We start from the raw sequence: 20,971 nt of genomic DNA on the forward strand, positions 1-20,971 counted from the left end.
ACAAAAATGAGAAATAACGCCCAAAAATGCTTTGAATCCTCTAAAGCTATGTTAATTAATGCAAAAATAAGCCATTTTTTGCTACTTCCGGTTTAACCGGAAGTGACGATGACACACGGAAAATTAATTTTTAAGCTCCCAGAGACGGGTACCTGTAAAGTGCGAAACGAAATAGAAACGAAACGAAACGAAACGAACTGAAACGAAACGAAATCTGCCGAAACGAAACGAAATCTACCGAAACGAAATGAAACCTACCGAAACGAAACGAAATCACGACGAAACGAAACCTGCCGAAACGAAACGAAACAAAACTATCAAAATGTTTGGGTTTTTTTTTCAAATCAGGGTACATGTATATAATTATATATGTGTAACTGCATGTGGACTTTTTTTTAATCAAATAAAATTTATATATATTATAGTTCAAGCATGTGTTGTTGTATTGCGAATGTCTTAAAACATAGGATAAACCCACGACTTAGAGTATTTAGTAATCCATTCCGAGGTGTCTGGTTTTATTGTTCAGTTATACATGTAACTACAACAGGAATCTTGTGTATCCTTTCTACGTACATACAGTCCTTTTTTATCGAGGTAATTTTCGAGGAAGAAATGAGTGGTTTGCAATAAAGAGGCTCCATAAGAGACGTCGAAAACGATTTAACTGACAAGAAAAAAGTCTCTCAAAGCAAACGATGTCAATTTTAAGTAGGTAAATCATTCAGTAAGATATTAATAAAATATGACATAGGCGTTGGAAGCGGGGGGTGGGTGTGTTAGCCCCCCCCCCCCAAAAAAAAAATTTCTTTTTTTTTGCAAAGATATATATTATATAGGCATTAACCTTTTTGTTGATTAACCCCCCCTTTTAGTATCCTTCCGACGCGTATGCCTATGTATGAGCTTGAAGCGAACCCGTGGTGCTTGAACTATATAAATTTCATATGAAGTAAAAATAGACAATATAATCATTCTGAAAGTTTTGTTTCGTTTCGTTTCGGCAGGTTTCGTTTTGATTTCATTTCGTTTCGTCTTGATTTCGTTTCGTTTCGGTAGGTTTCGTTTCGTTTCGGTATATTTCGTTTCGTTTCGGCAGATTTCGTTTCGTTTCAGTTCGTTTCGTTTCGTTTCGTTTCTATTTCGTTTCGCACTTTACAGGTACCCTCCCAGAGACATATGTTACCCAAAACATGTCAAAAACGGCAAAAATACGCGTTTTCCGACTACTTCCGGTTTGGCCGGAAGTGACGACGCTGGACGTATTTTGACGATTTCATTAGATTAAGCTTGACATTTTCAACAACTTTGCTTCTTTGATGTATAACAAATTCTCAATACTTTTTGAGACGTCTGGAAAAAACTTTTGGCCCCTCTAGTTCCCTTAATTTAGGGGTCATCCCTTTTTCCGACATATCATTTGAAAGATCTACTAATTCTGCACAAATTATGTTCTATATATTTTAACAAAATATTTTTAGGATAGAAGATAAAAAGCAAAATATGAGTAATTTTTGGCTCTTTTAAGCGTTCTAATTTTTGACCCCTATATAGCGCCATTTTGAATAGAGAAATCGAAAAACAAAAACCGATGTGCACAACTTCAATCCTTCTATTATCTAAAATCAGTAGAATTTCTGCTCCAGCTTTAGCCGTCTCTGAGCCTTTGTCTGGAAACGAAAGCCTATAAATTTTCGTTTAAAGGGAAATAACTCAAAACCGGAAGTGACGTTTTGAAATTTTAGTCAGCATTCTGATAGAGTTTATAAATATCTATAATCTCTGAAAATTTGAGCGAAATCCGTTGAAAAATGAGTGAGATATGAGGCCTCAAAGTTGCGGTCTAGGAAGCAGAAGAAAAAAAAAGAATAATAATCTTTACCAACAGAATCAGTAGAAGGTCTTCCGTTGGAAACGGAAGACTTTAATTATGGCCATAAAATTTCAAAAGTAGGTCACAGTAATCCAATTTTCAGTAAACGATTTTTTACGACCAAAGATGCATCAACTGTCAAAGTTTTATGGTCAAAGGCCTGAAAATGTCCAAAATATACCTCTAAAACAATATGAAATTGAATGCCTATTTGTTAGTTCACCTGTACCAAAGGCTCATGTGAGCTTTTCTGATTCAAATCTGTCTGTTGTTTGTTGTTGTTGTAAAAATGTTGGAATCATTGTGAGGTAATGTAGATTCAGTTTTGTTCAAATCCCCCTAGGGGAGCAAGATCATCAAATAGTGATGTTTTACATAGGATTAATAAAAATAATCTTAGACTAGAGCAAAGCTCGTTGCAAAGCAACGAGTAGGTCTTCCGTCCTGTTTGACCAGAAGTAGCTTTCATTTTTAACAAAAATGAGAAATAACGCCCAAAAATGCTTTGAATCCTCTAAAGCTATGTTAATTAATGCAAAAATAAGCCATTTTTGCTACTTCCGGTTTGACAGGAAGTGACGACGACGCACAGAAAATTAATTTTTAAGCTCCCAGAGACATATGTTACCCAAAAACTTGTCCAAAACGGCAAAAATACGCGTTTTTCGACTACTTCCGGTTTGGCCGGAAATGACGACGCTGGACGTATTTTGACGACTCCATTAGATTAAGCTTGACATTTTCAATAACTTTGCTTCTTTGATGTGTAACAAATTCTCAATACTCTTTGAGATATATGGAAAAAACTTTTGGCCCCTCTAGATCCCTTAATTTAGGGTCAGCCCTTTTTCAACATATCATTTGAAAGATCTTCTAATTCTGCACAAATGATGTTCTATATATTTTAACAAAATATTTTTAGTTTAGAAGATAAAAAGCAAAATATGAGTAATTTTTGGTTCTTTTAAGCGTTCTAATTTTTGACCCCTATATAGCGCCATTTTGAATAGAGAAATTGAAAAACAAAAACCGATGTGCACAACTTCAATCCTTCAATTATCTAAAATCAGTAGAATTTCTGCTCCAGCTTTAGCCGTCTCTGAGCCTTTGTCTGGAAACGAAAGCCTATAAATTTTCGTTTAAAGGGAAATAACTCAAAACCGGAAGTGACTTTTTGAAATTTTAGTCAGCATTCTGATAGAGTTTATAAATGTCTATAACCTCTGAAAATTTGAGCGAAATCCATTGAGAAATGAGTGAGATATGAGGCCTCAAAGTTGCGGTCTAGGAAGCAGAAGAAAAAAAAGAATAATAATCTTTACCAACAGAATCAGTAGAAGGTCTTCCATTGGAAATGGAAGACCTTAAAAATCTTCCTCTAAAGAACAGTAAAACTTTGATTAATCATATTTATAAGGAAGCATCCTCAGGTAGTGAAGATTCAAGTTTGTTCAAATCATGATCACCGGGAGCAGGTTGGGGCCACAATGTTCTGTAAAAGTTTTGCATAGGAAAAAATCTTTAAAAATCTTCACAAGAACAAAATAGCCAGTACTGGTCAAAATAATGTAAAAGCATCCTCTGCTAATATAGATTTCAAGCTGAAAACTCGCACAAATCAATACGTAACAGTACTGTAGTGCAGACTTAAAAGTTATACTTTTTTAAAAAATTAGCGTTATAGTTACTGCATCTTGGATGGACTGTGCAGTTGTCAATGACAACTGAAGCTACCATCTGAGTTCAGGAGATTCCTGCTCCGCATCTTAAAAAGTCATTTGCTTCCTTTAGGCTAGTTTTTATGAAACAGTTGTAAATGATTTGATCACAAGATTTTTCATCCACTGTGATTTTTGTTTCGGTTCTTTGTTTAAAAAAAGTACCCCAGACCTCTAATAAATCTCAATCATTTAAATCTATTGCCGTTAATTAGAAACTGTTCAAGAGTTAGACTATAAAAACAATAATTGAATATCCTTGTTTATTTGTGTTTCATCCTGATGATCATTTGAAAGTCAAATTTTTTCACGTATTAAGAACATTCTTAACAATCCACCTATTTAGGTCCATCACTTAATCCCATCTTTTTACAGTTTTTGCCTTTCTTTATAATTATTATAAAATTAGCCTTTTCTTCTCTTTTTTTCCAGTTCACCCTTTGAGGGCCTCTATTTCTTTTTGCCTTTCTTCCCCTTTCCCCCTGTGAGGGCCTCTGGGTCCTGACCCTGGGCCACTGCTAGCTGTCTCTTTAGATCTAGTAACACTGCCACCTCGGAGTCTATCTGTGATTTCTCTGCTTTCTGGGATTTCAAATCCCGCACTTTTAATCCCTGAAATAAACAAAGTTCAAACTAAAAACCAGAAGTCTCTGTCGAGACTGAAGCTCTACTGGTTTGTACTTATAGCAAAGGAAGAGAAAAGTACTTAAGCAGTTGGAAATTGAAACTTTTCAACAGATAAATAGAATAATTATCCTTGATTAAGTCTCTTTATGTTCTTAGTGCAGTCTACTTGCATGCAACATTTATATTATAATCAGACTAAAATTGTATTTGGAGTAGCATTTTGAAAGAATTTCACAGAAATTTCTATTATTAGTAACCACGGCAACACCGTTCATCGAAATCAAAAACCGCTACACAGAATTATGTATCTTACTGTAGTCTACTTGTGTGCCAAGTAATATTGAAATCAGACTAAAACTGTAGGAGGAGTAGCATTTTGAAAGAATTTCACAGAAATTTCTATTTTTAGTAACCACGGCAACACCGTTCATCGAAATCAAAAACCGATACATAGAATTGTGTATCTTAGTGTAGTCTACTTGTGTGCCAAGTTATATTGAAATCAGACTAAAACTGTAGGAGGAGTAGCATTTTGAAAGAATTTCACAGAAATTTCTATTTTTAGTAACAACGGCAACACCGTTCATCGAAATCAAAAACTGATAAACAGAATTATGTATCTTATTGTAGTCTACTTGTGTGCCAAGTTATATTGAAATCAGACTAAAACTGTAGAAGGAGTAGCATTTTGAAAGAATTTCACAGAAATTTCTATTTTTAGTAACCACGGCAACACCGTTCATCGAAATCAAAAACCGATATATAGAATTGTGTATCTTAGTGTAGTCTACTTGTGTGCCAAGTTATATTGAAATCAGACTAAAACTGTAGGAGGAGTAGCATTTTGAAAGAATTTCACAGAAATTTCTATTTTTAGTAACCACGGCAACACCGTTCATCGAAATCAAAAACCGATATATAGAATTGTGTATCTTAGTGTAGTCTACTTGTGTGCCAAGTTATATTGAAATCAGACTAAAACTGTAGAAGGAGTAGCATTTTGAAAGAATTTCACAGAAATTTCTATTTTTAGTAACCACGGCAACATCGTTCATCGAAATCAAAAACCGATACACAGAATTGTGTATCTTAGTGTAGTCTACTTGTGTGCCAAGTTATATTGTAATCAGACTAAAACTGTAGGAGGAGTAGCATTTTGAAAGAATTTCACAGAAATTTCTATTTTTAGTAACCACGGCAACACCGTTCATCGAAATCAAAATCTGATACACAGAATTATGTATCTTAGTGTAGTCTACTTGTGTGCCAAGTTATACTGAAATTAGACTAAAACTGTAGGAGGAGTAGCATTTTGAAAGAATTTCACAGAAATTTCTATTTTTAGTAACCACGGCAACACCGTTCATCAAAATCAAAAATCGATATACAGAATTATGTATCTTAGTGTAGTCTACTTGTGTGCCAAGTTATATTGAAATTGGACCAAAACTGTAGGAGGAGTAGCATTTTGAAAAATTGTTTACAGACAGACAGACGGACAGACAGACAGACAGACGGACGGACGACGGACGCATTACTATCGCATAAGCTCTTCTGGTCTCTGACCAGTAGAGCTAAAAAACTAACGATTTCTTGCTATGATTTAGTAAAAACAATTCCTTCTAAGTATAAATCTGTTAAAGAACCAACGAAAACTTGTGAGATTTTAGTAAGTTATGTCCCATACCTGTTGAGCTACAGCCTCAGTTAGCCTCTCTACTTCTTTACTGTCAACAGCTCCATTCACTGCAGGTGCTTCAGCTTTCTTATTCTCCTAACAAAAAATTAAGTTTTCAGATTTTTTTTTCAAAATCAAGTAATTCATCAATTAAATTAATTACAAGGCATTTTTTTTTAGATGCTGAAATGATAAAACTAAGCACAATACTGTAAAAATCACATATTTTCATGGAGTCAAATTTTCAAGGTTTTAGGAAAAATATTGGTTTGTGAGGATTTGATTTCTTAGTTGGAAAATGTTTACTAGTATATGATATATAAAATTTTACAATTCAAAGTGGTCATAAATTCATGGGTCTCTCTATACCTTGAAAACAACAAAAATTAAACCACTGTGAAAATTAGTGATCTCACAGTATCTGAATTGAATCTTGAGAATATACCATTACCTTGGCTGCTGACTTATTTGCCTGTCCACTATTCTGTTTGTCTCCCCCCTTCTTTGCCTGTTTGCTGTTTTGTTTGCCTCCCCCTGGTGCTGGTTCTCCACTGATGTCTGTTAACTGTTTCTTCAGGGCCAGTAACTTTGTCACCTCCTCATTAATCACAGCCTTGTCTGCTTTCTTAGCTTTCAATTCCCTCACAACATTACCCTGAAAGAGAATATACAATGTACTGTTTATTGACAATAAATACTTGTATTACATTTCAAACATGTTCATACCTAAATATTAATTTAATACAAAAAGAAGCCAATGTGATGCAATGCAAAATTTTAAACTTTTCATATCTTGAAAGAAGGCAATCTTTTATTTATGTCAAAACATGAAGAACTGCATTGAAACAAAAAATCATGTGTACATACCTGAGCCGTAATGTCATCATTCAGTTTCTGAATCTCCTCAGTGCTTCCTGAAGCAGTCTACAAATTAATACAGATATTGCTCAGTAAAAAATTAATTATTTTTAGTCTCAATTACTTGCTGTTTTGACTAAAACTTAAAAGCCTATCCCTTACTTGTATCCTACTTACATTTCACCAAATGAATGCTTATGTATCAAAGTACTCAAAGATGCCACAATAACTATATATTTTCTGCTTTGTAAAATTTTCTAACAAAAGACTCCAATTATTGTGAAAATATCTTTAATCTTTTTGAATTCTGAGTCGTCCAATGATTTCTTGTGTACTCACTTTTTTGAAGGATTTATGTGTTAAGTTATTCTGAGTTCACTCACTTTTTTGGAGGAGGATTTCTGCGGAGCAGGTTCCCCCTCGAATCGTTTCTTCATCTCCTGAATTTTGGAAGCCTCTATTTTTTCAAACAGAGGACTGGGCTGAAAACCAACATATTAACATCCTAAAGATTCAGGTCCAAGAATTAGAGCAATAATTTACCCAAAATTTCCATTATCATTTATCTTCCTAAATGTATTGTTTAATTAATTTTAAAATCATTTTTTCTTATTTTGCACAAGCTCCAAGTATTTTTGAGAAGCAGACTAGTGTCACTGTAGATCTGTACGTACCTTGCCTATTTACAGTAGATCTGTACGTACCTTGCCTATTTTGTGTCCCGGTGGGAGATGACACACAAACACCCGGTGGATGACGTTACACTCGTCCGGCGTCTTCAGCTGATCCTGGATGGTCGCGCTGACCCTCGGCATGTACGGCTGGACGAGTACGGACAGAAGAGTGGCCAAGTTAGCAGAGAGACTGACCACAGTACCAGCACGAGTTCTGGAAAAAATCAGAGAAAAGAGTGGCTGTTTAAAAAAGTTAATCCCTGTTTCTTGTGAAAAACATTCTTTGACCATAAATGTACTTTTCTCCACGGGTCATATTTCCAGGAAATCACTATTTTAAGATGGTACTTCAAGTAAACTGAGAATATTTCTGACAGTCTGTAAATTTTGCGACTACATTCATAAACTAAATTTTTTGACTACGTTCATAGACTAAATTAATGATACTTGGAAAAAAAGTATGTCTACAGAATTTAATGTAAACTTACTTGTCTGTCTGACTGCCTTTCACTAAGACCCAGGGTTTGTTGGCCTGCATGTACTGATTCCCCAGCCTTGATATACTTAGAATATTTCTGATCGAATCTCTCAACCTGAAATAAATATGGAGGTATATCTAAAACAGCTTTTTTCCAAAGATAACAATTTAATCATTATTCAATATTTATGTAAAACACCTGCCATTTTATTGTTATCCAAATATCCAGAGAAGTGATCAATTGTAGTGACTCTTTGTACACATCTTCCAGTTTGAAAATTTTAAACAGGTTTTAAAAAAAATGAACATTTCCACATAAATCTTGGGACTGTGAAAATTGTAATTAATTAATAATGATATTATCACAACTGCCCTTCCTTGATTGGTGGAATGGTGCTATCTTACTTGATTGGTGGAATGGTGCTATCTTACTTGATTGATGGAATGGTGCTAGCTTACTTGATTTGCTCCATGTTGTCTATGTAGGTCTGCAGTTCTCTATTGACTAGAGCCAACAGATGGAAATCTTCCTCTGTCAGGTTCATCTCCTGAATCTCTCCTCCAAAGTTATTACTGACAAACATTAATGCCCTGAAACATAATACAGCCCTCCAAAGTTATTACTGACAAACTTTAATGCCCTGCAACATAGAATATTCCTCTAAAGTTGTTCAGAGCCACCTTATACATGTTGTATAATATTGTTCATATAATGATGATTTTAATTCATGTCAAATATTCTACCACTGTTGTTGTCTTCAATTCAAATAAAACCTGTACATGAAGGCTTTATATAAAAACGTTACCTGTTGATGAAGTTTCCTAAGTTATTCAGAAGTTCACTGTTGTTTTTCAGCTGAAAATCGTCCCAGCTAAAACTGCTGTCCTATAAAGTTAGACCAGTTATCTTTATAAAAATACCAATATTCACTGCATCAAAACAAATGTAAGTTGTGAGCAGATTTTCATTTAAAAACAAACACTCACCTGTGATTCTGCTCGTACATACAACACTCACCTGTGATTCTGGTCGTACATACAACAGGTAAAATCTGAAGACATCGGCGGGGATTCCGGTCTCTTTAGCCATGTGACCAAACACCCCTGTCCCTCGACTCTTGGAGAACTTTGTATCCTCATAATTCAGGTACTCTATCATAAGACACCCAAATAAAATCTATGTCATGTCTACAGTATTAATAAGGACTTAAGTGTTTTTTAAATCAATATTTACACTAAAGCCTTCAAAATATGAAGCCAACTTATTTAAGTGCACATACAATATACGATACGCATAAATTACAGCAGCTTCTGGAATTTATACAAAAATCCTCCATCATTTTTTCATTGATGCAGTATCATGAATTTCCATTTATGCTCTAACAAAGATTAGAGGAGCAAAAGAACAGCCACTGCTGTCAGAAAAACAAATAAACTTATACATGTATTTGTATATTGATATATTCTTACCTGTCGCTGACATGTGGTTGACAACTGTGTAATTATCGTTAGCTCCCAGGAGTGTGGAGGGAAATATCACAGAGTGGAAGGGAACATTGTCTTTACCCAAAAAGTTAAACAGCTCAACCTGGAAATAAGCACAGAGATGAAGAAATTATGTACATGTATGTAATAATCATATAAAATCTGTACTGCCTGCATTGTAACCATGCAACAAGAAGAGAAGATTGTGTTGAAATTTCGAGCAGCTGCATGAGTAGTTGCTTAGAAAACTGCCACCAAATATGTTACTGACACACAGACAGACAAACACACAAGGGTAAAACAGTATACCCCTCTCTCCTTCAGAGCGGGGATATAAGCGGGGATATAATTAATTTTCATAAAAGGTATCCCAAGTTTATCTAAAAATAAAATTAAGAAACTAAGAGAGATTTGTTAACGTTTCTTGCTTTTTGTCGTTACCTGTTTGGGGTTTTTCCACCATTTTTCCCACTGGTCAGTGTAACAAGCTGTGGCCGATATGTATCCAATTGGAGCATCATACCACACGTAAAACACCTGTAAAAATCACAGGTAAAACACTTGAAATAATCATACCACACGTAAAACACCTGTAAAAATCACAGGTAAAACACCTGAAAAAATCACAGGTAAAACACCTGAAATAATCATACCACAGGTAAAACACCTGAAAAAATCACAGGTAAAACACCTGAAATAATCATACCACACGTAAAACACCTGAAATAATCATACCACACGTAAAACACCTGAAAAAATCACAGGTAAAACACCTGAAATAATCATACCACAGGTAAAACACCTGAAAAAATCATACCACACGTAAAACACCTGAAAAAATCACAGGTAAAACACCTGAAATAATCACAGGTAAAATACCTGAAATAATCATACCACACATAAAACACCTGAAAAAATCACAGGTAAAACACCTGAAATAATCATACCACAGGTAAAACACCTGAAAAAATCACAGGTAAAACACCTGAAAAAATCACAGGTAAAACACCTGAAATAATCATACCACACGTAAAACACCTGAAAAAATCACAGGTAAAACACCTGATATGTGAATACAGCATTTAATGATGGCATCCCACCTAGGAATCAATAACGCATGGTATTCAATTTCTCAGCACCAAGCCACTAACAGGTGCTGCTGTGGGACAGACCACATCCAAAAATAAGAATTCGGTGCTTATATGCTAGCTGAACCCAATTGAATTAATCAAACTAAATCTTTAATCTGATTCCTTACTCTTTCCATTAATTTTTTTCACTTAAACATAATGTTAATTCCACTTCTAATGTAGAGGGAGAGCCTAATTTAAATATCTTATTTTGTCTTTGACCCATTTAAAGGTATTGAAAAAACTTCTACATGTATTTTACTTTGTGTTAAACCCTTCATAGATTATTGATTGATTGACTGATTTTATATTGTTTAACGCCAATTCGGCAATATTTCAGCCATATTTTGGCTGTCCTCTTAGATTACAAAAATGCCGTATTTTACAAAAATGCCTTATTCTATCTTATTTTATCAGTGAACCCCTCTAAGGGTACAGGAATGTCCCAATTGAGATCTTACTTTATCAGTGAATCTCTCTAAGGGTACAGGAATGCCCCACTTGAGATCTTACTTTATCAGTGAAGCCCTCTAAGGGTACAGGATTGCCCCATTTAATATCTTACTTTATCAGTGAACCTCTCTAAGGGTACAGGATTGCCCCATTTAATATCTTACTTTATCAGTGAACCCCTCTAAGGGTACAGGAATGTCCCAATTGAGATCTTACTTTATCAGTGAACCTCTCTAAGGGTACAGGAATGCCCCACTTGAGATCTTACTTTATCAGTGAAGCCCTCTAAGGGTACAGGATTGCCCCATTTAATATCTTACTTTATCAGTGAACCTCTCTAAGGGTACAGGATTGCCCCATTTAATATCTTACTTTATCAGTGAACCTCTCTAAGGGTACAGGATTGCCCCATTTAATATCTTACTTTATCAGTGAACCTCTCTAAGGGTACAGGAATGCCCCATTTAATATCTTACTTTATCAGTGAACCTCTCTAAGGGTACAGGAATGCCCCATTTAATATCTTACTTTGTCAGTGAACCCCTCTAAGGGTACAGCAATGCCCCATTTAATATCTTACTTTGTCAGTGAACCCCTCTAAGGGTACTGGAATGCCCCACTTGAGATCTCGGCTGATACAGCGCGGTTTGAGTCCATCCCGCAACCACGAGTTCGTGATGACCCGAGCGTTGTTTGTCCAGATCCCTTTATCAAACACTGTGTTAAGGTGAGTCTGTAGCTTACTCTCAATCTGTTGAGGAAATTAAAATTATATTTTTCTATATACATGCATAGAAAGGTCTTAATTGCAGGTAATAAATCATTTAAACTTTTTTTTTTTTTTCATTTTTATATAATTTAATTTCAGTTGTAACACGTCATTTGATTGGGTAAAAGATTTAATCCATTTCGTATAACATAACTTGCCTACGTCACAATGAGTTACGTCAAAAACGTATCACTCCGCTTGACGTTAATTTTAAAATAATGCTCAATGTGAAGCCTTTTTCTGGAGGAAATATTGTCTCATTGTCTACATTGAAATTAAATTATAAGAAATGAAGCTTATTTCAACTTATGTTATCCGATATAACAAAACTTGGGGCAGTTTACGCTTATTTATAAACCGCTTCGCGGTTTATAAAGCGTAAACTGCCCCAAGTTATGTTATATCGGATAACATAAGTTGAAATAAGCTTCATTCCTTAAATGTATGTTTAGATGCTTTGATTAAATATACATGTAAATGCAGACTTTGGATAATAAAAAAAAAAACTTGTTTTATCACTGATTCCAAATAACCAATCAAAACTATACACTTCTTGCCTTTGGTAATTCCAGAAATATTAATTACATATAACCAATCAAATCTCTTGACACTTCCTACCTTTGGTAAGTCCAGAAACAAGTGTTGTGAAGATTTGACCATTGGAATTCCCTGACAGACTTTACATTTAGGGTCTCTTAGATCGATAGCATTCAGTAACTTCCCACACCCGTCACATTGATCACCACGGGCATCGTCATAGCCACAGAGTGGGCAAGTGCCCTCAACAAAGCGGTCTGCCAAAAACCTGTCACAGAAATTAACAAATTACAAATTAAACAACACTGGTCACTGCGGGAGTTGTCATAGCCACAGAGTGGGCAGGTGCCCTCAACAAAGCGGTCAGCCAAAAACCTGTCACACACAAGACACATTAATCAACACTGTCATTGTTCTAATATCAAATTTGTGATTTAGCTTTTTATGGAGGTTACACATTTGCAATTTTTATATTTGCTAGTACAAGTTAGTTGTAAATTTCAAAAATATTTCTGAGAATTCTCTACTGTGAAGCCCTTACCTTAGACATTTTTGACACTGCAGTTGCTCTATACTGTCCCTGAGTATAAATCCATTCTTCTCTAGCTTCCAGAATATTTCCTGGGCAATCCTGTTAGTAAGTTCATCATTTTATTAAATACATCTAGACATTGCCAAATGCTTTATCCTCATAATGCAGAAATTAAGATGTCACCAACATGACTTGTATGATAACTGTTTTTTTTATGTCTTTACTAAAAAATTTTCATCTGTTTCTTTATTGTGAAAACAATATTTATACGAGTATTCAATAACCAGCCTCTTTATTCTGAACTCTAGGAATTTTAACACAGTATAACATTTGCTGTCACTACCGGCTGGTATTAAAACTTTGATCATGTCCATGCATACTTAGTCTGTTCTGGTATAGAAGTCCTGCCGAATTTATCAAATGAGATGTTGAACCAGTCGTAGATTTCTCTGTGTATTTTGTTGTATTTATCACAGATCTCCCGCGGAGTTATCCCCTCCTCGATGGCTTTCGTCTCAGTGGCTGTTCCGTATTCATCTGTCCCACAAATGTACAGGCAGTTATAGTTCCTCAGACGACAGTATCTGTAGAATGTTAGAGAAATTAAGTCTATTTGAGTAAAGGCTTGGTTTTTTTTTTGTTTTTTTTTTTGAGAATTCCAAATGAACATATGCATTTGCTTTTGAAATACGTATGAATCAAATTTGTCATAAATTTAGATAACAAATATTTTTATATTCAAATAAACCATGAATTTTAGAATTTTTTTTTTTTTTTTGTTTTTTTTTTTAATAAGAATGCACAAAATTTATTTTTGCCAAGAATCATGAATCACTCTTTAATTACATGCAAAAGAATGATTCACTTTCGAATACATGTATCTGTTGATAGATTTATTACTTATTTTTAAAACAGATGGTGGATACGAACCTTGAGAAGACGTCAGCACTAAGAACACAGCCAATAATGTTACCAAGGTGAGGCACATTATTTACATAAGGGAGAGCACTTGTGATCAAAAGATTTCTCTCCCCTGAATTTGGTAAACTGAAAATAAGAAAATTGATTTATTTTTTGTTTTACTTAGGTTCCATGCAGTATAAAATGATAAAACAAAAATAAACAAAGTATTTTAAAAAGTTCAATTCATGAATACCATAAAGCTTGGTTTGTGTGCAAATTTGCTAACATTTGATATTCATCTACTGAAAGCTCTGATGTAATACATTTTTTACATAATCTTTCTCGGAGACACATGTCAATCCCTCTCTGTTACTGTACTTACATGGGGTGTTTCCTCTCTCTGGGTAGAGGACATTTTGACTTGCCGGTCTTCCAAGATTCTTTGGCAGTCTGAATTTCCTCTGCTGAGGCTTCTTTAACAAGCTTTATAAAATGAGGCAATAAATTCAAGAACATCAGTCAGATTTGTGGAAAGAACTATATGCAGTATTTTGCATATATTTGCCCCCACAAAAGTCAAATTTTGAAAACTTCCTGAAATATGCTGAATTCAATAAATTGTATGAGAAATATAAATTAACAGAAAATATTATAGTGTCAAAGCAGTGTATTCACAATTTTTGTTTTTATGACGTCACAAACTAGTCCGATTTTATATCCTTTTTCAGAAATAGGACAAAATGGACAAAATTTACACAATTTTAGCTTTAAAATTTATAGAGCACAAGTTTGTTCAGGAACAATATTGACATAGTTAATTGATATTATCATTCTACACATTATATCAAAATATTGATCCTGCATGAACACACATGCACTTTTACTCAAAATATCGACGAAATATGTACATTTTTTTGTAAAATTCATAAAACACTGAAATTTACGTCATGTTTGTGATGTCATTACGTACATATGGCGTCATTACTTATGAAAATATTCAGTGCTTTGAAGTCAGCATATTCTCCCCTGTTTAAAAACTTAATTAAATATATCTCCATCAAAGTTTGATTTGGGGGGCAAATATTGGTTATTACCGAATAAAGTTCTTTCAAATGTAACTGCATGCAAATCCTTTTTCCATGCAAAAATTGAAATGAATCTCCAATCAACTATCAGATTTTTAATTGAATGGTTAATAGAAAGTAGTATACATATCCAACAATTATAAAAGTAATCAAAGATTACAGAGTCTTACTCCTATACTAACTTACCAGACTCTCCTCCGCTGCAGTATTTTCTGCTGGTTTTTCCATCTTGCCTTTCTGTGGTTTTGACTTTTGGACTGGTTCTTCTAACCTGGTCTCCTGCTCCAGAAGAGGAACAGGCTGAGCACTCAGTGAACCCTGGAATACATAAATACGGAATCAATACCTGTATTTGAACAATGTATAAAATCAAAAACTAGAACTGTCCAAACGGGACAAAATACCCCCACTGGGTTTTTCAGAAGTAGGTTTTTCCATAATAAAGATATGTATCAAACACGAATATGAGGACCTTGAACTTCCCCAAATGACAAGGTCATGACACACCCTTGGGTCATGGGCAATCTTTGTGTGAAATCAGTGATGGACCGGACACGAATTATGAAATTTTTCCCTGGAACTTCCCCAAATGACCTTGGGTCAAGGTAATGACACACATCTTAGTGTGAAATGAGAACCTACCAAGTTTATCCATAAGAAAGATATCGGACACGAATTATGAAATTTTTCTTCCAGTGACCTTGAACTTCCCCAACTGACGTTGGGTCAAGGTCATGACACACCCTTCGGTCATGGGCAATCTTTGTGTGAAATGAGAACCTACCAAGTTTATCCATAAGAAAGATATGGACCGGACACAAATTATGAAATTTTTCTTCCAGTGACCTTGAACTTCCTCAAATGACCTTGGGCCAAGGTCATGACACACCCTTGGGTCATGGGCAATCTTTGTGTGAAATGAGAACCTACCAAGTTTATCCATAAGAAAGATATGGACCGGACACGAATTATGAAATTTTTCTTCCAGTGACCTTGAACATATTCAAATGACCTTGGGTCAGGTTCATGACACACCCTTGGGTTATGGGCAATCTTTGTGTGAAATGAAAACCTACCAAGTTTATCCATAACTAAGATAGACCGGACACGTGAAATTTTTCTTCCAGTGACCTTGAACTTCCCCAAATGACCTTGGGTCAAGGTCATGACACACCCTTAGGTCATGAGCAATCTTACTGTGGAGTAGTAGATTCTAATGTCCCTCTGTAAGAAAGATATGGACCGGACACGATTGCACAGACAGACGGACAGATGGACAGACGGACAGACAGACAGACAGACAGACGGACAGACGGACAGACAGACAGACGGACAAGGTGATTCCTATATACCCCCCCAAACTTTGTTTGCGGGGGGTATAAAAAATACAGAGCAGTGAGGCACCATACGGATGTGTTACTCAGTGAGCCCTGGAACAGTACACAAATATGTCAACAATAATTTTATGTTAGACAGTGACAAAATTTTCCATGTAAGTAAGTTTTGACATACTGTACATACAGATGATTTACCTTTAGACAGGTGGTGTCTTCCCCAGGTATAACTTTAGATAGAGCTGCCTGACAACACGGCAGACTGTTCACTGAGTTAAACCAAGTCTTGATGTTTGAGTATTGGCTCTCCCAACCTGTCATTCAAAGAAAACAACGCTGTTTATTACAAAATATTGGAAACTAGAATACATGTATTCTCTTCTGCAGATATTTAATCTCTTTGACATTTAAAATTACATATATAATCAAACTAAACCTTGTTAATTTTAATTTGAACATTTTTTATTTTTGTTTTCCAGAGGGGGTTCTATCCTATTATTATTAATTAGGGCCCCGCTCTGTGGGTGCCCTATAGTGATCAGTCTGTCCTGTTTTCAACTTTTAAAGCTTTCTTTTATCTACATTTTTTGTTTTGTGCAGATTGGCTGATATAAAAAGAATCCTCATTTATCAAATTTATACAGTCAATTCTCATTATCTCAAACTCAATGGGACCAAAGAACAAGAGGCCCATAGGCCACATCGCTCACCTGAGCACTAAGGGTAGGAAAAAGTAGAAAATGGCTTTTATTGTACAGTTTAAATCCAAAAGTAATCCCATGACCAATCATGGATTTGCTATTTTTTAAAAAATGATTTTTTAAGAATTTTCCTATATATATCTTTAAAAACTTTGGTCGGCCATTTTGGCCTTGCCCTACCCCTGGGGGGTCATGATTTGAACAAATTTGAATCTACACTACTTGAGCATGCTTCCATATAAATATGATGAATTATGGCTTTTTCATTCTTGAGAAGAAGATGTTTAAAGAATTTTCCTATATATTTCTATGTAAAACTTTGGTCGGCCATTTTGGCCCCGCCCTACCCCCGGGGGTCATGATTTGTACAAACTTGAATCTACACTATCTGAGCATGCTTCCATATAAATATGATGAATTATGGCTTTGTCATTCTTGAGAAGAAGATTTTTAAAGGATTTTCCTATATATTTCTATGTAAAACTTTGGTCAGCCATTTTGGCTCCGCCCTACCCCGGGGGGTCATGATTTGAACAAACTTGAATCTACACTACCTGAGCATGCTACCATATAAATATGATGAATTATGGCTTTGTCATTCTTGAGAAGAAGATTTTTAAAGAATTTTCCTATATATTTCTATGTAAAACTTTGGTCGGCCATTTTGGCCCCGCCCTACCCCCGGGGGTCATGATTTGAACAAACTTGAATCTACAATACCTGAGCATTCTACCATATAAATATGATGAATTATGGCTTTGTCATTCTTGAGAAGAAGATTTTTAAAGAATTTTCCTATATATTTCTATGTAAAACTTTGGTCGGCCATTTTGGCCCCGCCCTACCCCCGGGGGTCATGATTTGAACAAACTTGAATCTACACTACCTGAGCATGCTCCTATATAAATATGATGAATTATGGCTTTGTCATTCTTGAGAAGAAGATTTTTAAAGAATTTTCCTATATATTTCTATGTAAAACTTTGGTTGGCCATTTTGGCCCCGCCCTACACCCGGGGGTCATGATTTGAACAAATTTGATTCTACACTACCTGAGGATGTTTCCCCATAAGTTTCATCTTTCCTGGCACAGTGGTTCTTGAGGAGAAGATTTTTAAAATATGCCACTAAATTTTCATTAATTCCCAATTATCTCCCTTTGAATGAGAGCATGGCCCTTCAATTGAACAAATTTGAATCCCCTTCATCCAAGGATACTTTTTGGCAAATTTGGTTGAAATTGGCCCAGCGGTTCTTGAGAAGAGGTCGAAAATGTGACAGTTTACAGACAGACAGACAGACGGACAGACGGACGCCGGACAAATTGTGATCAGAAAAGCTCACTTGAGCTTTCGGCTCAGGTGAGCTAAAAACTTTGAGATATCTGAGGGTTCGAGATGTTGAGGGTTAAATACTTAAACAATATGTGACTGGGATTTCCAAATCACTTCGACATACCTGTAGTATTTGAGATATCGGTGTTCGAGATAACGAACTTCAACTGTTTGGAGACCATAAATATTTACAAGCTGTTGTTGCTTGAATATCTTCCCGAAATTTTGCAGGATTCAAGATACCTGAGACTAACTGAAGTCCTTACCTTTAATTTCTGCTGCTCCCTTGAACACTGGGAACAGGGAACCCCACAGAACTAGGTCAGCTGCCGAGTCCTGTATCTAGAAATATAACAAGTAAAACAACTCACAAAACAAACTACTAAAGATTTATAGAAATATTGAAAGTAAAACAAGAACAAGTACAACAATTCACCAAACCAGCTCACGTTTTATAGAAATATACCAAGTACAACATCTCATGAACCCAGTGGATGATTTATCAAGAAACACAGCTAGTACAATATATTACAAACAAAAAAGTTAAAGAGCATATATGATGAACCAGTGACTTGGTCACAATTCCTTTAATTACCTTTGTCAGAGATTTACTTTTGAGTTCAGCGTTTAGGAACTTGAGAAGCTGTTGTATTCTGTTGAGAGACTCTGTGTCTGGTTTCTTGTGAACTATAACACTGACAAGATAGCGAACTAGGTAGGGCTAAAATACAAACAAATCTGTACATAAATCAATGAGTTTCATTTACTTATTTGTATATTTGCACCTCAGAGCTCTTTGACCTTGACCTAACTATGACCTACTGACCTGAAGCTGTGAACTTTCCCACTCCAACCACTTGTCTACATTGTAGTCATCCTCCTCTGACTTTGTGTTTAATATATACCTGGTAAAAAAGTACACAATGAATAAAGTAAACAGACACTTATCATAATATAGACATAAGTACAAAATCATAAGAGTCAATACAGGATTCAAATTTGACTCCATTAGATGACATTAGGAGTAACTTAAAGAGATGTCATGGGAAAGAACCAGTAGGTACTATTTATCATAGTCTGTAGTCATCCTGAAGTTACCTGAGGGACTTACCTTGTGGCAGATGAGTAGAGAAATCTCCAGGGACTGACTTCTAGGACAGGTGAGGAGGGACAAGATAGAATGCTACCTGTTTAAACTTACCTTGTTGCAGCATTGGGGGAGAAGAGAAACCTCTGAAGACTGACTTCTAGAACAGGTAGGGAGGGACTGGACAGGTATGGAACCACACGGTCTGTAACAGGAAAGGTACACATCAGTCAGGACAGGTAAATCTGTTCTATTCACTGAATAGTGAATATAGACGAAAAGAGTGCAAGATGCCCTTAGTTCCACGAAAAACCTATAATACCTGCATCGTCTCATAATGACATGATTTTATCCAGATAAGACAATAAACTTTATAAAGATTTTTAAAATGTGATACATTCATGTCAGACAAAAATCTTAATTTCTCTTTTTAAAAAATCACACTAACCATTTCCAAGTCTGAAACTTTTTACTGAATCATCAAGAATAAACTTTATTTGGTAATAAAAATAACTTCAAGTTCTTTTTTATTCACACACATTTAGTAAAGGAACATGAAAGATCAAAGGAAATCTCCCACATGAACAGGTGAAATGTTGTAGTGACAAACATTGACAATTTACAGGCCGATCAGTAATGGTCTACAAACGTGTTAAAGAGACACGACAGTGTAGGTGAACATTTCCCTTCAATTTACGTGATTTAACTTGTATCTTTCATTTAATAATTATGTCATTTCCAGCTTTTAGTGCCCAAAATATAAACAACTTATTGATGAGATCAATTTTCTTTTAGAGCTATTAGGAATCAAATAAAAACATGGATAAGCATGATAGGGATAATTATGTGACAATAAAGTTCTAGCAAATAAAAAGTGATTTACAGTAATAGAATTCAGAAACTAATTCTAACCACTGAACTAACAAGGTCAATGACCAGGGTCAAAACAGCACAAGTCTGTAAAGAGATTCTGGTTTCTTCCATTTCTTTTTTTTAAGAGCTAGGGGGTGGTTGGGTGGAGAGAGGATTTATTTGCTGTCATTCTGTTCAGAATATTTCTTTTAATACTTTTGCATAACCAACATGACCAGTAGGGAATATTATTAAATATAAATCAATGTCGCTGGTTTGTTTGTTTACAATTTTATTTGAGTTTATTTCAAATATAAAAGATAAACAATTGAAACAATAACTTTATGTATTTTATCTACTACACAGTGATGGCATCAGCCACAGCCAACTGGTTGGTGAACTATAGTAGTACAAAGGTGTGCTACAAACTACAATCACAGTTTTTTGTTTTTTTAAATAAAAAGTAAAAAATCAAATTGTGAAATGTTGCATAGAAGCTAAATAAAGCTACCCGATGTATCTGAAAAAGCTACGGTGGGTAAATCAAGCTACGCAGCTAAGTGTACTGATTCTACTAGATACATTGGTAAACAGATGACATACTGTACCTTCATGACCGCATTTCTCGAGTGTATAGGGCAGTCCAGTCAACTCCAGAGCTGCTATCACTTTCAAAGACTTAAAATTTCCTTGATCTGTAAACAGTTTCATTTTCTCTAGTGCTGTTGATCCGGTTTCATCACCTAAATCAAATGACCCACGGTGTCTGTCAACTATGTCTGCGCCCACTAACCTAAACACGTTAATGAACAGGACTTCGAACCCGATCAAAATTCGCAATGTCGCAAAGAACGGTGATGGGC

General features: G+C 35.3%; 1 protein-coding gene across 3 annotated transcripts; it reads right to left on the reverse strand.

Annotated features, from left to right (window-relative positions):
- Positions 1–3,835: 3,835 nt before the first annotated feature.
- Positions 3,836–20,901, reverse strand: LOC134265433 (methionine--tRNA ligase, cytoplasmic-like). Of its 3 annotated transcripts, XM_062747639.1 has the most exons (26): positions 20,717–20,901; positions 19,371–19,461; positions 18,996–19,074; positions 18,765–18,890; positions 18,436–18,511; positions 16,333–16,448; positions 14,987–15,118; positions 14,098–14,198; positions 13,743–13,859; positions 13,193–13,396; positions 12,822–12,911; positions 12,362–12,548; positions 11,568–11,725; positions 10,983–10,995; positions 9,833–9,928; positions 9,377–9,494; positions 8,925–9,058; positions 8,713–8,792; positions 8,366–8,497; positions 7,917–8,021; positions 7,459–7,642; positions 7,138–7,236; positions 6,764–6,820; positions 6,342–6,551; positions 5,906–5,992; positions 3,836–4,203 (listed from the first exon to the last, which is right to left on the reverse strand). In XM_062747639.1, exons 1-26 carry the CDS (start codon positions 20,817–20,819, stop codon positions 4,042–4,044), a joined length of 3,057 nt encoding a protein of 1,018 aa, XP_062603623.1. In that variant the 5' UTR covers positions 20,820–20,901; the 3' UTR covers positions 3,836–4,041. The 3 variants fall into 3 exon arrangements, with proteins under 3 accessions (XP_062603623.1, XP_062603624.1, XP_062603622.1); XM_062747640.1 differs by lacking the exon at positions 10,983–10,995 and having other exon boundaries at positions 6,348–6,551; positions 11,555–11,725; XM_062747638.1 differs by lacking the exon at positions 10,983–10,995 and having other exon boundaries at positions 11,555–11,725.
- Between the last annotated feature and the right edge of the window lie 70 nt (positions 20,902–20,971).

The sequence above is a fragment of the Saccostrea cucullata genome, unplaced genomic scaffold, assembly GCF_032062105.1.
Source record: "Saccostrea cucullata isolate Sc308-1 unplaced genomic scaffold, CSIRO_AGI_Scuc_v1 ctg447, whole genome shotgun sequence".
In the NCBI taxonomy this organism is placed as follows: Eukaryota; Metazoa; Mollusca; class Bivalvia; order Ostreida; family Ostreidae; genus Saccostrea; species Saccostrea cuccullata.

Excerpts from the sequence above, each read along its gene's own strand:
- LOC134265433 (XM_062747639.1), bottom strand. The coding sequence starts at position 20,819 with ATGAAACTGTTTACAGATCAAGGAAATTTTAAGTCTTTGAAAGTGATA. Across the intron at positions 12,549-12,821 it reads CAGTGTCAAAAATGTCTAAG|GTTTTTGGCAGACCGCTTTG; the intron begins GTAAGGGCTTCA and ends TTTCTGTGACAG. Across the intron at positions 4,204-5,905 it reads CTGAGGCTGTAGCTCAACAG|GGATTAAAAGTGCGGGATTT; the intron begins GTATGGGACATA and ends TGTTTATTTCAG.